Source organism: Molossus molossus, unplaced genomic scaffold (genome assembly GCF_014108415.1).
Source record: "Molossus molossus isolate mMolMol1 unplaced genomic scaffold, mMolMol1.p scaffold_m16_p_18, whole genome shotgun sequence".
Lineage (NCBI taxonomy): Eukaryota > Metazoa > Chordata > Mammalia > Chiroptera > Molossidae > Molossus > Molossus molossus.
In genome coordinates, this window is record NW_023425353.1 from 53,507,161 (window position 1) to 53,521,715 (window position 14,555).

The window sequence follows — 14,555 nt, forward strand, 5'->3', positions numbered from 1 at the left end:
TTTCTATGCTACGTAGTTCAAAAAGATTGTAACAGTTCCCCATAAGTTTAACTTAAAATCCTTGTCAAATGTAAAATAAACAAATTTCATGTAATTTAAAAAATATTTATTAAATACCTAATATGGATCAGAAATTGAAGATACACAATGGTGTCCAAGAAAGATGTGATGGATCTTCTATTTCTACAATGTTTCCTTAAAAATATATGTATATGCCCTGGCTGGTAGCTCAATGGTTAGAGTGTTGGCTTCCAGACCAAAGGGCTGCAGGTTCAATTCCTGGTCAAGGGCACATACCGGGTTGCAGGTTCTATCCCCGGCCCTGGTTAGGGCACATATGGGAGGCAACCAATCGATGTGTCTCTCTCTCCCGCCCTCTGACTCCCTTCTACTCTCTCTAAAAATCAATGAAAAAAATATCCTCAGGTATATTTATCCTCAGGATTAAAATACACACACACACACACACACACACACACACACACGTGTTTTCGTACTAAAACCCTCCATTTATCATGTGCTCTGGCCTCAGTGACCTACTTGCTGGCTCTGCAGCATGTGGCACAATTTTACATCTCAGTTGGAGTAATACCCCACTCACTTCTCCTACAGTTTATTGCACTACTTCCCATTTTCAAGGCAATGCTATGACGCACTTCCTGACTCCCTCTTCTTTGTTCCATTCCTATTTCTCAAATTCCATTTTCCTTAGCATAAGACAGAAATTTGTAAACATTTTCTGTAAAGAGCCTGAATAGTAAATATTTCAGGCTTTCGGAACCATATACCATCTCTATCTCATATTCTTCTTCATTCTCCCTTTCAACCACCCTTCATAATGGTTAGAAATAGCCCTGGCCTATGTGCTTCAGTGTTTGGGCCTCGTCCCATGCACCAAAAGGTTGCCAATTCAATTCCTGGTCAGGGCACATGCAGAGGTTGTGGGCTTGATCCCTAGTAGGGGGTATGCAGAAGGCAGCCAATCGATGTTTCGTTCTCATATTGTTGTTTCTCATTCCCTCTCCCTTTCTCTCTCTAAAAATCTTTTTTAAAAGTTAGAACCAGTCTTTGCTTGTGGCTTATACAAAACCATTATTATTGGCCAGATTTGGCCAGCGAGCTATCATCTGCCAACCCCCAACATCGAAGAGAGGTAAGTGGAAAAATGTCACCAAAACTCCAAAGCAATTAAAGTTAATAATGATGCCTTATTCAGCTTCCTCCTAGCATTTCAAGTATTCAAATAAATATATTTACCAAATTAAAATATCAAAAGTTCTTTACAATTTTCTTAAACATTATTAAGTGCACAAATCTTGTTTTCGCTGTCTTTAATTTGATGGTGATATTAAACTTTGCAAAAATCACAAGGAGAGAGAGACTGACTGATTGACCTGATATGGCTGCTGACTCTGTTCCAAACAATATGTTCAATTATACTACTGTGTATCTCATTCAATCCTCAGAATCCTATCATTAGGTCTATTAACATATGCAGACTCTGAGGTTTAGAGTGATCAAATGACTGCCCAAGGCAGGACAGTCAATTAGTGGCATTTGTAGGACTCCAAATGAAACCTGACTCTAGACTCCATACTCTCTAAAAACCAAGCAACCAGTGGCCCAAATACACCAAAGCTTAATACGATGTAACTGAGAAATATGCGTGGTCACAACAATTGCTTCATTCAATTTCCCTTTCAGTGGTTCTCAACCTTCCTAATGCTGTGACCCTTTAATGCAGTTCCTCATGTTGTAGTGATACCCAACCATAAAATTATTTTCGCTGCTCCTTCATAACTGTAATTTTGCTACTGTTATGTCTTAGGCGACCCCTGTGAAAGGGTCGTTAGACCCCCAAAGGGGTCACAACCCACAGGTTGAGAACCACTGCCTTATATGATGTAAGATTAAAAAAATGTTACTAAGGTTTCTAGAAGGCAAGAAATTAATAACTAATTTTTGCACCAAACTAAGAATTAAACAAAATGAAATATTAAAGCCATACTAAAAAAAAAAACTTACCTTCTTACAGGAACTGATTTTGATGTGCAATTGCTTGTTATTAAAGGTATAAGTCTGGGTACATGAGTATGCTGAAAAAGATATTTTAGAAAAGGCTGAAAAATACTGGGCACTTCACATAATCCCTTCTTCTATTTGTCTTATATTCACATATTTAGTTATATTACTATAAGACAAAAACATAAAATCTGATTTTTGAAAGAAATTAAGACAAGTCAGAATGTTTTCCCAAATTAAAGTACTAGTAATGATGACTGTTTCAGAAGAACATCTGTGGCTGTAATGTTATAAAATCAAGGCAAGCTAATTGTATAACTGAAAAGAACTGTTAGGACAGTGTAACTTTGGAGGAAGAAACACTAAGAGAAATTGGACATGTATTTGTCATATTTTCTCAAATACCATGGTTCCTGCTGGTAGAAGACAATAACTGCTATGTAATCAAAGGAGGTAATCAGTGTGAATCTATATATCTAACTATTGGGAATGCACTTTGAAATGGTGATTTTTGTTGTTGTTGTTAATCCTAACCCCAGGATATTTTTCCACTGATTTTTAGAGAGTGGAAGAAAGGAAGGAAGAGAGAGAGAGAAACATTGATATGAGTGAGACACATCTATAGGTTGCCTCCCACACAAACCTGCAACCCAGGTACATGCCCTTGACCAGGAATCGAGCCCGTGACCTTTCGGTCCCAGGAGCGAAATGGTGATTTTAACTAAACTTTTATTCTGGCGGAATCATAGCTCTCTAGAATTCAGGTAAAATTCAATCGGTATAATCATCTGACTTCTATTAGTAATTCTTAGGCTTTTCTTTAGTGAAGTAAACACTAGAAGTGTTCATTTTTGATGCTTTTAATCTCTATTTTTCTTCTGAGCTAATGGCACAGGCTGGGTTACCTACAAAGCAGGCTCTGAGATGGAGTGTAGCATGCAGGATATTAAGTGCCCTTGGGATCAACACCTGTGGAAGGTATGAAACAAAAGCAGGAGTGGGCAGAGAAAGAAACTGATCTGTGATATGGCCCAAGGATATCTTGCCAAGGCCAGTAGGGAGCTCTGGAGTTAAAATGGCCCTTCAGAGTAGTCTCGAATTGGCCCAAGATGGCCAAAATTTACACATCCATATCAATCAGTTACTGGATGAAGGCCGTACTGAGAAGGGGCAAGACCTTGGGAAAGGCAGCTCTGCAGCTGAGGCAATCCTTGAAGAGGTTGGCACATGAAGGCTCTCTGCCAACAGTGCTTGAAATAAAAGTCTTCACTGAAGGAGAATGTGTGAGGCACATCAGTGTCTGCCACAACTCTCTCAACCAAAATAAAAATAAAAAAACTTTTTCAGCTACCATAGAGAGAAACCACTCACAGACCTGCATGACATTCAACATGGAAGGGCTGTGGATCTGTTCCCTTAGAACATCCAGAACTCATTCCCCAAACATTACTATGCAGTTAAAGCCCAAAGACAGTCCCTAGCCACAACACACTATCATCTCTCACCTATCAGCCTCCTCTTCTCCCTCATAATCTCCCCAAGACCTTACTGCTGATTACCCCACCTCCAACACATAGCAGGGATGGGGACAGAGACCTAACTGTTATGATAACGTATTGAGGAGGAGCCATACCAAAGGAAAATAAAAAATGACCCTCACAATGACAAAGGATTCAACCAAAGACTAAGTCACAATTTAGACATTAATGTATTAATACAAGATGACAACCTAAAAAAAAAAAAAAGCTTCTCTAGAATTAAAAAGAGAATAAGGAATCAAATAGAGCAATGTAAGAAGTAGTCCCCTAGGAGACAAATAAAATATATAAAACAGGAGATAAGAAAAACAAACAAAAACCCTACCTGATTTGTATTTTCAGTGAGATGGTAGAACAGTACCTTAATAACATGACAAGCTCATGAAAAATGAGCAATTCAAAAACAATGTATAAAGTGCAAAGCCTAAGAATAGTAAAATGGGTACTGTCAAGTGAGTAGATTTAGAGGAATTATTCCTGAGAACATATGTCAGCTGTAATAAAAGAGACAAAAAATTATCTAAGAAATGATAAATGATATTGAGGGTTCTAAAATGTCTGCAACAAGAGTAATAAAGAAAAAAAATGGCAAAGAAAACAGAAGCAATAAACAATCCATGAAAATTAACACAAATTTAAGGAAAATCAATTTAAGGAAAATCCGCTTTAGTTAGAAACCTTATCCACTGTGTAAGGACAGCACTAATGAAAGACACTCTACTCCCAGACCTGCTGTGACACTCCTAACACAAAGAGACAGCACTATAAAGCTTCTGACAGTTTCTTGTTTGTTTTCTATAAAAGAATCAAATGGTTACTCACTTCTCACGGATAACATTAAAAACTTAAGAAAAAAATTCTGAGAGAAAAAGGAAACAATTTTGAGGGAAAAGGAATGTGAACCTGAAATCCAGTTTTTTAGTTATTGTGTAAGGGCGAAGACATTTCAAAATATGCAAAGATAAATACACATGAAAAGTAAGAACACACTAAAACCAAACAAAAATGATCCAGAATAAATTAAAAATAAGAAGAGTTTATTATAAATACTGGCCAGGAATGAAAGCAGTAAAAAAACAAATTAATATCAACTGCTGAAATGAAAATGTCTTTATTCAATTTACACTGACCAAAAAATAAAGAACTTCTCAGAAAATAAAGAAAGCACAATAAACACAAAACAGAAAAGATGTTTAAAAAAATCTATTTCAAGCTCTGACCAGGGTCGCTAAATTGGCTGGAAACATCATCCCATGCACCAAAAAGGTTGCAGGTTCGATTCTCAGAGTGTGTACCGAACCATAGATAGTTCTCTTTCTCCCCTCTTCTCTCTCTAAAAATCAGTAAATATATCCTCAGGTGGAGAATTTAAAAAAAAAAAATCTAGTTCAAGATGGTATGATAATAGTAAAAAAGTCTGAACATAAAGTACACAAAGCAACAACTATTAGGCAAATAAAATTGACAAAACCAGAATAGAAAAATCAAGTTAGATTTCAGAGAGAAATAAAATCCAGTTATATCTAAACCTAAGAATAACCATTTATATAAAAGTTTTAAGTAACTGAATATATGTATAATTGTGAAATGGGAAAGGTCATTTAACTACAACAAAGACCACAAAAGGAGCACTGTCTCAATGCATAAAAATGAAAAGGTCGAGGGACTTCCGGTCAGGACGGCGGGTAGGTAAACGCGATATCGCGTCCTCCCAAAACCACATCAAAGTTACAACTAAACTATGGAACAACCATCATTCAAAACCGCCTGAAATCAAGCTGAATGTAAGTCCTACAACTACGGATTTAAAGCAGCAGCCACATCCAGACTGGTAGGAGGAGCGGAGGCAGACGGGCTGGTCCCACACCCACGTGTAGCGGATAAAAATCAGGAGGTTCCCTTGGCTGGGAAGGTCCTTCCTGAGGACTGAGGGGTCCCCGTCCCACACCAGGTGCCCCGCTCAGGGTTCCAGTGCCAGGAAGAGAATCCCCATAACTTCTGGCTGGAAAAACCAGCGGGAACTGAGGCTCAGGGAAGCTGAAGCGGCTGGAGCCCCAGGCAGCTCCTTAAAAGGCCCGCACCCGGACTTATCAGACTCTCTCCCTCTAAGCTTGGAGGGGAGGCAGCTCGAGGGGCGCCAGAGACATACAGGGAAGAACTGAGCTGTTTGGCACTGGAGCGAGGGCTGGAGAGGGGGCTTTCTCCAGGACAAACGTGCTGTCAGAGGCCTTTGTTCCTTTGGTGAGCCCTTCCCGGGGCGGCAGACAGTCCCCATATCTGGGACTCCAGCAACCTGGCTCACACTGGTAGCCCCGCCCTGCTGACTCCCTGAGGCCCCGCCCCGCACCACCCAACTTTCAAGCCCACCCAAGCTGTCGCCACTTGCTTAACCATAGGATTGGCCTGTCTTGGATCCTGCTTCAGGTTTTTCCTAAATTCTTTCAAACGAGCAGCATCTGGTCTCAGCGAGCCCCATACCTCTCGTTAAGTAATACACTGAAACAAACACAGGGAGACAGCCAAAACGAGGAGACAAAGAAACAGGTCCCAAATGAAAGAACAGAACAAAACCCCAATAAAAGAACTAAGCGGAATGGAGATAAGCAACCTAACAGATACTGAGTTCAAAATACTGCTTATAAGGATGCTCAATTAACTTAGTGAGGACCTCAGTGAACTTAGGGAGGGCCTCCGGAGCATAAAAAAGGACCAGTCAGAAATCATGGATACACAGTTAGAATTGAAGGAGGCATTAACTGAAATAAAGAATAATTTACACAGCTTCAATAATAGAGTACGTAAATCCAAGGAGCAAACCATTGATTTGGAATATAAGGAAGCAAAAAACGCCCAATCAGAACAGCAGAAAGAAAAAAGAATCCAAAAAAATGAGGAGCGTGTAAGGAGCCTCTGAGACAACTTCAAGCGTGCCAACATTCGCATCTTGGGGGTGCCAGAAGGAGAAGAGCGAGAACAAGAAATCGAAAACCTGTTTGAAACAATAATGGCAGAAAACTTTCCTAACTTGGTGAAGGAAACAGACATACAAGTCCAGGAAGCACAGAGAGTCCCAAACAAGATGAACCCCAAGAGGCCCACACCAAGACACATCATCATCAAAATGCAAAAGGTTCAAGACAAAGAGAGAATCTTAAAAGCAGCAAGAGAAAGGCAGCTAGTTACCTACAAGGGAGTTCCCATAAGGCTGTCAGCTGATTTCTCAAAAGAAACTTTGCAGGCCAGAAGGGAGTGGCAAGAAATATTCAGAGTGATGAAAAGCAAGAACCTACAACCAAGATTACTCTATCCTGCAAAGCTGTCATTTAGAATTGATGGACATATAAAAACTTTCCCAGACAAGAAAAAGTTAGAGGAGTTCATCACCACAAAACCGTTATTATATGAAATGATGAAGGGTCTTTTTGAAGAAAAAGATAAAATATATGAACAAACAAAATGGCAATGAATACATATCTATCAACAATGGAATCTACAAATAAAATGAACAGGCAGAACAGAAACATTCTCATAGATACAGAGAACATTTTGTTGGTTGCCAGGTGGGAGGGGGCTTGAGGGAATGGGTGAAAAAGGTGAAGGGATTAAGAAGTACAAATTCATTGCTAGACTGACAAGCCTCAAAGGGAAAGGGGTTGGGGGGGCGGGGGGGAAGAAATAATCCAAAGAACTTATATGCATAACCAATGGATACAGACAATAGTGTGGGAAAAGGTGGGAGGGGGGCGGGAGTGGGGAGGAGGGGATCAATGGAGGAAAAATGTGGAACATCTGTAATACATTTTACATCCAACAATAAAGAATTAAAAAAACAAAACAAAAATGTCTAGATGTAACAAACAATAGTTTAAACAATATTTGAAGAATGGACAGACTGGTAAAAGCATATTTGCAACATATATAACACAGAATTAATACATATAATATATAACAAGACTTAGAAATCAGTGAGGAAAAAATGCACAATGAATATGAACTAACAATTCATAGAAGAATTATAAAAGGAAAAAATACCTAACATCTCTAATAATCTAAGACATGCAAAGTAGAATATGAAATAAGCCATTTACTAAATTATAAGAACTTTAAGGGACTGATAATACACAATGTTGGTAAAGGATACAGAAAAAGGACTCCATGAATTTCAGGGAGAAGAACGGTGAGGAAAATTAATGTTATGTCCTTTAACAGAGAACTGCTTTAGACATTACAAAGAATCACAGTATTCATAAACAAAGAAAGAGCCCAACTATGTGAAATTTACAGAGCAAGTTAAAAAATATATAGCCCTGGCAGTTTGGCTCAGCACTTAGAGTGTTGGCCTATGGACAGAAGGGTTGTGGGTTCGATGCCTGGTCAAGGGCATGTACCTGGGTTGCAGGTTCGATCCCCAGCCCTGGTTGGGGTCATGAGGGAGGCAACCAATCGATGTCTCTCTCTCTCTCTCTCTCTCTCTCCCCATCCCTGCCTTGTACTCCATAAAAAAAAAAAAAAATCGATAGAAAAATATTCTCGGGTGAGGAATAATAACAACAAAAAACCATATTTTATGTATATATATACACACATATATATATGTACTATTTTTACATTTTGTAGTAAATCTAGTTTATATGGACACAGAATACAAATTTGGAAAAGTATGTACTACATAGCTACAGTGATTAGTTGCAGAAGAGCAGAATTCAAGGGGGACAGATTTATCTTTTTATCTCTGTTCTCTTGGGTATCTTCAAGCTATGGATGGTGAGAAATATTAAGAATTTTCCTGTCATCTTGTACCACTACTGATAACATTTTTACTGTTTTACATCTGTAGCCTGTTACTATCTATAACATGATTATATGAACACATACATACATATACACACCTATGTGTGTATATTTTGTGCAAGCATGTTTACTTCACAATCCTCTGCATTATTTAAATGTTCTGGAATAGTTATAATTACCACGTATTTTTTTATTATCAGAAAAATAATTCAAAAGTAATTTTCCCTTGGAATTTAAAAAAGTGGGTGTGGGTAGGAGAGAAGAGAAAGAAAAAAGAAAGGGAAGAAAAGAACCTACCCGAATGATGAACCTGATTGCTGCACACCCGGAAGTCGCCATGACTTTTGCACTATTGGGGACGAGATTAAAAAGTGTAGGTACAATGGCTTCAGCGCCATGATCAAACTTGTTTCCCAAAACTGTTGACAGATGGCTATAAAGGAAGACAAAAAAATTTTTTTTAATAGTTTAACATTAAATATAGGTAGGACCACAACTTTAAAATATTCTTTAACTCAACATAAACTTTTTATTTTATTTTTTATCCTCACCCGAGGATATTTTCCCATTTTTTTGTTCAGGTAGAGTGGGAGGGAGAGAGAGGAACAGAGAGAGAGAGAAACATCGATGTGAAAGGAACACATCGAGTGGCTGCCACCCGCACGACCGACCAGGGCCGGGGACAAACTGCAACCGAGGTACATGCCCTTAGCGGGAACCGAACCCGGGTCTCTCCGGACCGCAGGCCGACGCTCTAACCGCTGAACCAAACCGGCCAGGGCTCAACATAAACTTTTTAACCAGCTTTTATGGCAGAAATGCAAAAGAAAGATAGGGAAGTGCGAATATTACATCTTTCCTTTCTTCTAACTATCAAGTCCAAAGATGAGATCTGCCATTTTACCACCTATTTGCAATGCACTTGGAAAAGCTATCTGATTTCAAAAATTAACCATTAACACTTCAGGTAAAAAATTCAGCTGTTTACCATGACCTTTATCCATCTTTATCCATCAGATATTTCCATTCTAATGCCCCAATATGAATCTTAAATTCAACATATTTTATACACAAGTTCAAACTCTTACCCAAATCAATATTACTCAAGACATTCTCAATTTCTATTCAAGGTACCCCCACTGCATTATTCAAAACACTCCCTGACATCTTTGGAGTAGGATTTCAGAATTTTTGATTGAAAATACAATACTATCTATTATATACTGCTTAGTTGGATGATCCTAGGGACATGCCTTCTTTTTTCCTTATTTGTAGTTAAACAGTAAATTCAACTTTTAATTGTATGATTTTAGTTGTAACACTTAGGAAGAATGCTGTAATCACTCACAGTTCTGACAATGCTTGCGGTATTGATTCATTTCTACATATTTATATCTTACGTAAAATAGATGGGTGGAATACAGTTAGTTCCAAAAATTCACATTCTTGATTCAAATAACTCTGGGAACTGGTGCTTACTTTATAACCTAAGTTCCAGCAATTCTTACTGGTATGTAGGGAGTTGCACCTTTCACATGCACATTGGTATTCAGCTAGACTCATGGGATCCTCTGTGCAGATTTCTACGGCTCTTTTTCTATGTATCTCTTTTCTCTCCAGTACTGTGCACTGCAAATTTTAGCTACTGCTATGGCCAGCCAGTTGGTTGGAGCATTGTCCTGTACAACAAAAGGTTGTGGGGGTTCAATTCCTGGTCAGGACACATACGTAGGTCACAGGTTTGATCCCGTGGGGATACCTACAGGAGGCAACTGATCAATGTTTCTCTCTCTACTCCCCCCTTCTCTCTCTCAAATCAATAGAAACATATTCTTGGGTGAGGATTAAAAAAAAATTTAGCTACTTCACCCTTCAGAAACTCTAATCTCTGTTTCTTCTCAACTCAGTAAAACTACCTTGCTCTGCTTGGGTTCTCTTTCCCTTTCCCATGGTCCAGAAAGTGCTTCAAGGTCATAACTGTGCTGATCAGACTGTTCAAATGATTTGATTCTTTCAAGAATCATAGACCTGCTCTGACTGCCGTCCATTAATTTGTAAAAAGGTGTTTTACATATTCTGTTGTTTTCTTCAGGAGGGGTAGTCCTGTACCATTATTGCATCATTGTCAGAAGCAGGATTTTCATCGTGAAAAAAAATTTTGTTTTTAAATTGATTTTTAGAGAGAGGAAAGGGAGAGCAAGAGAGAGAAACATTGATGTGAGAGTAAGACATGGATTGGCTGCCTCCTACAAACACCCTACCAGGTATCAAGCCCACAACCAGGCCTGTGCCTTGACTGGGAACTGAACTGGCAATCTTTAAGTGCACAGGACAACACTAAAACAAATAAGCCACACCAGCCAGGGCTGGAATATTTTTCAAGGTTACATTTTGTGGATTTTTGTTTTGTTTTGTTTTGCAATCAAGAGATACTCAATTATTTTGGTATATTGGTATACTGACTTAATTCTAGAAATCTTGGTAAAGTGCCTTAATTATAATAATTTATTATAGATTGTCATGGTTTACCGCATGGGTAATTTTATCATCCATTAAAAATGGGAGTTTGTTCCTTTTCTAGAATCTTAATAATTTTTATTTCCTGGGGCTGTTGTATTTCTTTTGCTGTTCTGGTGAGGACCTCTAATTCAATCCTGATTAGAAATATTAATAGTAGGCATCTTTGTGTTCCCCATCTTCAAAGGAATGCTTATTCAATAGCATATACAACAAAGTATTCAGGTGGGTAGTAGCAGTAAAAGTAATTTTAGGGTTCTACCATCCTTGAATTTGGGAAGAATACAAATATATATAATAAGTTTGTATTTTGGTAAGTTAATAATGCATGTTACAGTTCCAGAACAAGTGCTAAAATATTGGACAGAGAGTTTAATATCTAAACTAGTAAAGAGAAGACTGAACGCAGCCAGTTCTCAGACCCATTCACTTTCTTCTTACTCTCAGAATTAGTGATCAAAAATCCGCCAGTAGGCTTTAGAAATATAAACACATTTTAAGGTTGGTATAAAGTGCTGTTAAGAAAAAAAATTGTTTTTAAATCACACAAATTGAATCCTTAAAATATAAATGATTTTTGGATCACATGTATGTTTTTGGGGGGTTATCTTGATACTGCTTTATTTAATGAGACCCGATTCAATGAGTACAGAATTAATTAAAAAAAAACAAAAACACTTATCACATAGAGAATATACTTACGCTACAGTAATACAAGCTTCTCTAACCACCTGGGATCTAAGGTCCTTAGCTGAAAGTTTAAGTGCTCCATCCAACAAGCGTAAATGTTGAAAAAAGCAATCATATTGTGCAGCTCCAGCAACAAGCAATGATCGAATTTTCTTAAGCTGAAATAGAGAGAACTTCCATTATTGACAAAAAAAATGGCAGTGCAAAAATATTCTTAAAGCTACCTAAAACTTCATTATTTGAACAAAATTTTAAAAATAACGTATCGTTATATTTATATTACTATATTCAGACATATGAACAGTACTAAATGTCTCTTTAAATAAACACGTAGTCCTGACTGGTTTCACTCAGCGGTCAGAGCACTGGCCTTTTTGGATCGAAGGTCACGGGTTCAATTCCCAGTCAAGGGCACATACCTGGGTTGCAGGTTTCATCCCTGAACCCAACGTGTGGGTGGCAACCAATCGATGTCTCTCTCTGACATTGATGTTTCTCTCTCTCTCTCTCTCTTCCTCCCTCCCTCCCTTTCACTCTATCTAAAATAATCAATGGAAAAATATCCTCGCATGAGGATTAATAACAACAACAAAATATTTAAAATAAACATGCAATCCAAAAAAACAAAGCTTTCTGGAAAAGAACATTACAGATCTGGTTATATGCATAATAGACATGTAATGTATGAATACATTAGTAAATTTAAAGTTTTAAGGAAGGCCTGGACAATTGGGCCCAGTGGTTAGAGTGTCAGCCCGCGGACCAAAGAGTCCTGGGTTCAAGTCTGGTCAAGGGCACGTACCTCAGTTGTAGATTGTCCCTGTCAGGGGGGAGGCAGCCAGTTGATGTGTCTCTCTTGCATCGATTTTTTTCTCTTTCCCTCCCCCTCTCTCTGAAGAATGGAAAAATGTCCTCGGATGAGGATTTACAAATAAAAATAATAAAGTTTTAAGGAAGTCCTTTTACAAATTGTGGTAAAATATACATCTACATAAAATTTACCGTTTTAAAGTATACAATTCATTGGCGTTGAGTACAATCAAAATGTTGTGCAACCATTACCACTATATACTAAGCAGACTATTTTTAAAAGAGCCAAATTTTGGAAACTATATTCATCAATAAGCAAAAGTACAGAAGGACCAACCATTAAGCCATCTAAATACAGACTGGGGCTCTTAGAGCAGAAGATAGTTTTCAAATGAACCCTTTCTCTGGCTTCTTGAGGACAATAAGGCGCTCACTTAGTATCTCAGATGTAAATTTGACAAATGCACAAACTTTGAAATACTGTCCTTTGTCATTGCAAATATTATTTTAAAATTTGTCAAATAGTTTCTCAAGGAAGCTAAATAAAATATTGTTAACTCAAAAATACCAGACCTTTTTTTTTGTTAGTTTAAATCATGGGTGAAAATATTTATCACATTCAGGGAGATAGGTGAGAAAAGAAAGAAAAAGCCAGACAAATGCATATATTACTGTGAATTTACACTGACAATGAAAATACTGAGAATGCAGGCAAAGTGAACTGCTTTCTTGGTAAACACTGTAAGAATCAAGGACAGTACAACTATGTAGCCCAACAGAGAGACTACGACTCTGAGGCATCAGTGAAGCTCATACTTTTCTGGTCAATCAACAAATGAGTGATACAGGTTCCACCTGATCAGCAAAAACAATAAAAATTGACCCTAAATAAAAAATGCTGACTATCTCAATGTATTTTCCAGAAAGAAATGTTACCTATCAGACTTTCTATTTCAAAAATATCTGAAATACCAAATAGTACTACTAGTGAATTTACATATTTTTAAAAAGAACACTGAAAAAAAGAGGAGAAGGGTAAGAAAATAAAAAACTTACTGCATTGGCACGCTGATCCCAGTCGTGTTTGTCATCTGACAAAATTTCCCTGATTTTATTTAATGTTTCTTCAAGTTCTCGACTAGAATAGATCTTAAAGATACAAAAGTGTAACATTAATATTTCTTACCATGAGCAATATCGAAATTATGTCCCGAAGTTTAAAATAATCTTTCAAGCCTTGGCCGGTTGCTCAATGGTTAGAGTGACGGTCTAGCACCAAAGGGTCTCGGGTTGGATTCCTTGTCAAGGGCACGTACCTGGGCTACAGGTTTGATTCTTGGCCCTAGTTGCGGGACACCGAGGAGGCAACCAATTGATGTATCTCTCTCTCCCTCCCCCACCATCCCTTCCTCTCACTCTCTCTGAAAATCAGTGGAGAAAATATCCTTGGGTGAGGATTAACAAAAATAAAAAATAATAATCTTTCAAATAATAAGGTTATTTATTTCCTATTCTAGCACCATTTTTAATGGGGAATGAATATAATGGACAATAATAAGATAAACTGCTTTAATTTGTCTTCCTTATCCGTTATACCTTTATGCTATTTCTCCACTCATAAGTAACTTTGAATATATATTTAATATGCTTTGTCATTTAAAAACCAGATGCAAATAGTCTAATAAAAAATAGGCCTAATTTCTCAAAATGACTTCAGATATATAACATATCTATGCATTCATACACTTATTATATAATATTGCAAAAGAACATGTTTTAAATTAGTATGCTCGCCCTGACCAGTTGCTCAATGGTTAGAGCGTTGGCCTGCAGTCCAGAGAGACCCAGGCTCGGTTCCCGCTAAGGGCATGTACCTCGGTTGCAGTTTGTCCCCAGCCCTGGTTGGGGTTGTGTGGGTGGCAACCAGTCGATGTGTCTCTCTCATATCGATGTTTCTCTCTCTCTCTTCCTCCCTCCCGCTCTATCTGAACAAAAAATGGAAAAATGTCCTTGGGTGAGGATAAAAAAAAACAAACAAAATACAAAACAAACCACCCCATCCCCAAAACAAAAGTACAAAGGTGAGTGGGGCATTATAGAGTTGAAGAGATAGAAGGAAGACCAGGTAACATTCTGCTAGAAAATAATTTCAGGAGGCTTCTGATCCATCTACTTTTCCTACCTGCC

General features: G+C 37.9%; 1 protein-coding gene across 14 annotated transcripts in view; it reads right to left on the reverse strand.

Moving 5' to 3' along the window:
• Window positions 1-14,555, reverse strand: part of CLASP2 (cytoplasmic linker associated protein 2) — a 158,665-nt gene that overhangs the window by 79,140 nt on the left and 64,970 nt on the right. For all 14 annotated transcript variants that reach the window (XM_036266077.1, XM_036266076.1, XM_036266073.1 and 11 more), the window contains 4 exons: window positions 13,425-13,517; window positions 11,571-11,716; window positions 8,649-8,784; window positions 2,026-2,096 (listed from right to left, as the gene is read on the reverse strand). In XM_036266077.1, the coding sequence (XP_036121970.1) occupies window positions 2,026-2,096; window positions 8,649-8,784; window positions 11,571-11,716; window positions 13,425-13,517 (446 nt within the window). The remainder of the gene's footprint in view (window positions 1-2,025; window positions 2,097-8,648; window positions 8,785-11,570; window positions 11,717-13,424; window positions 13,518-14,555) is intronic.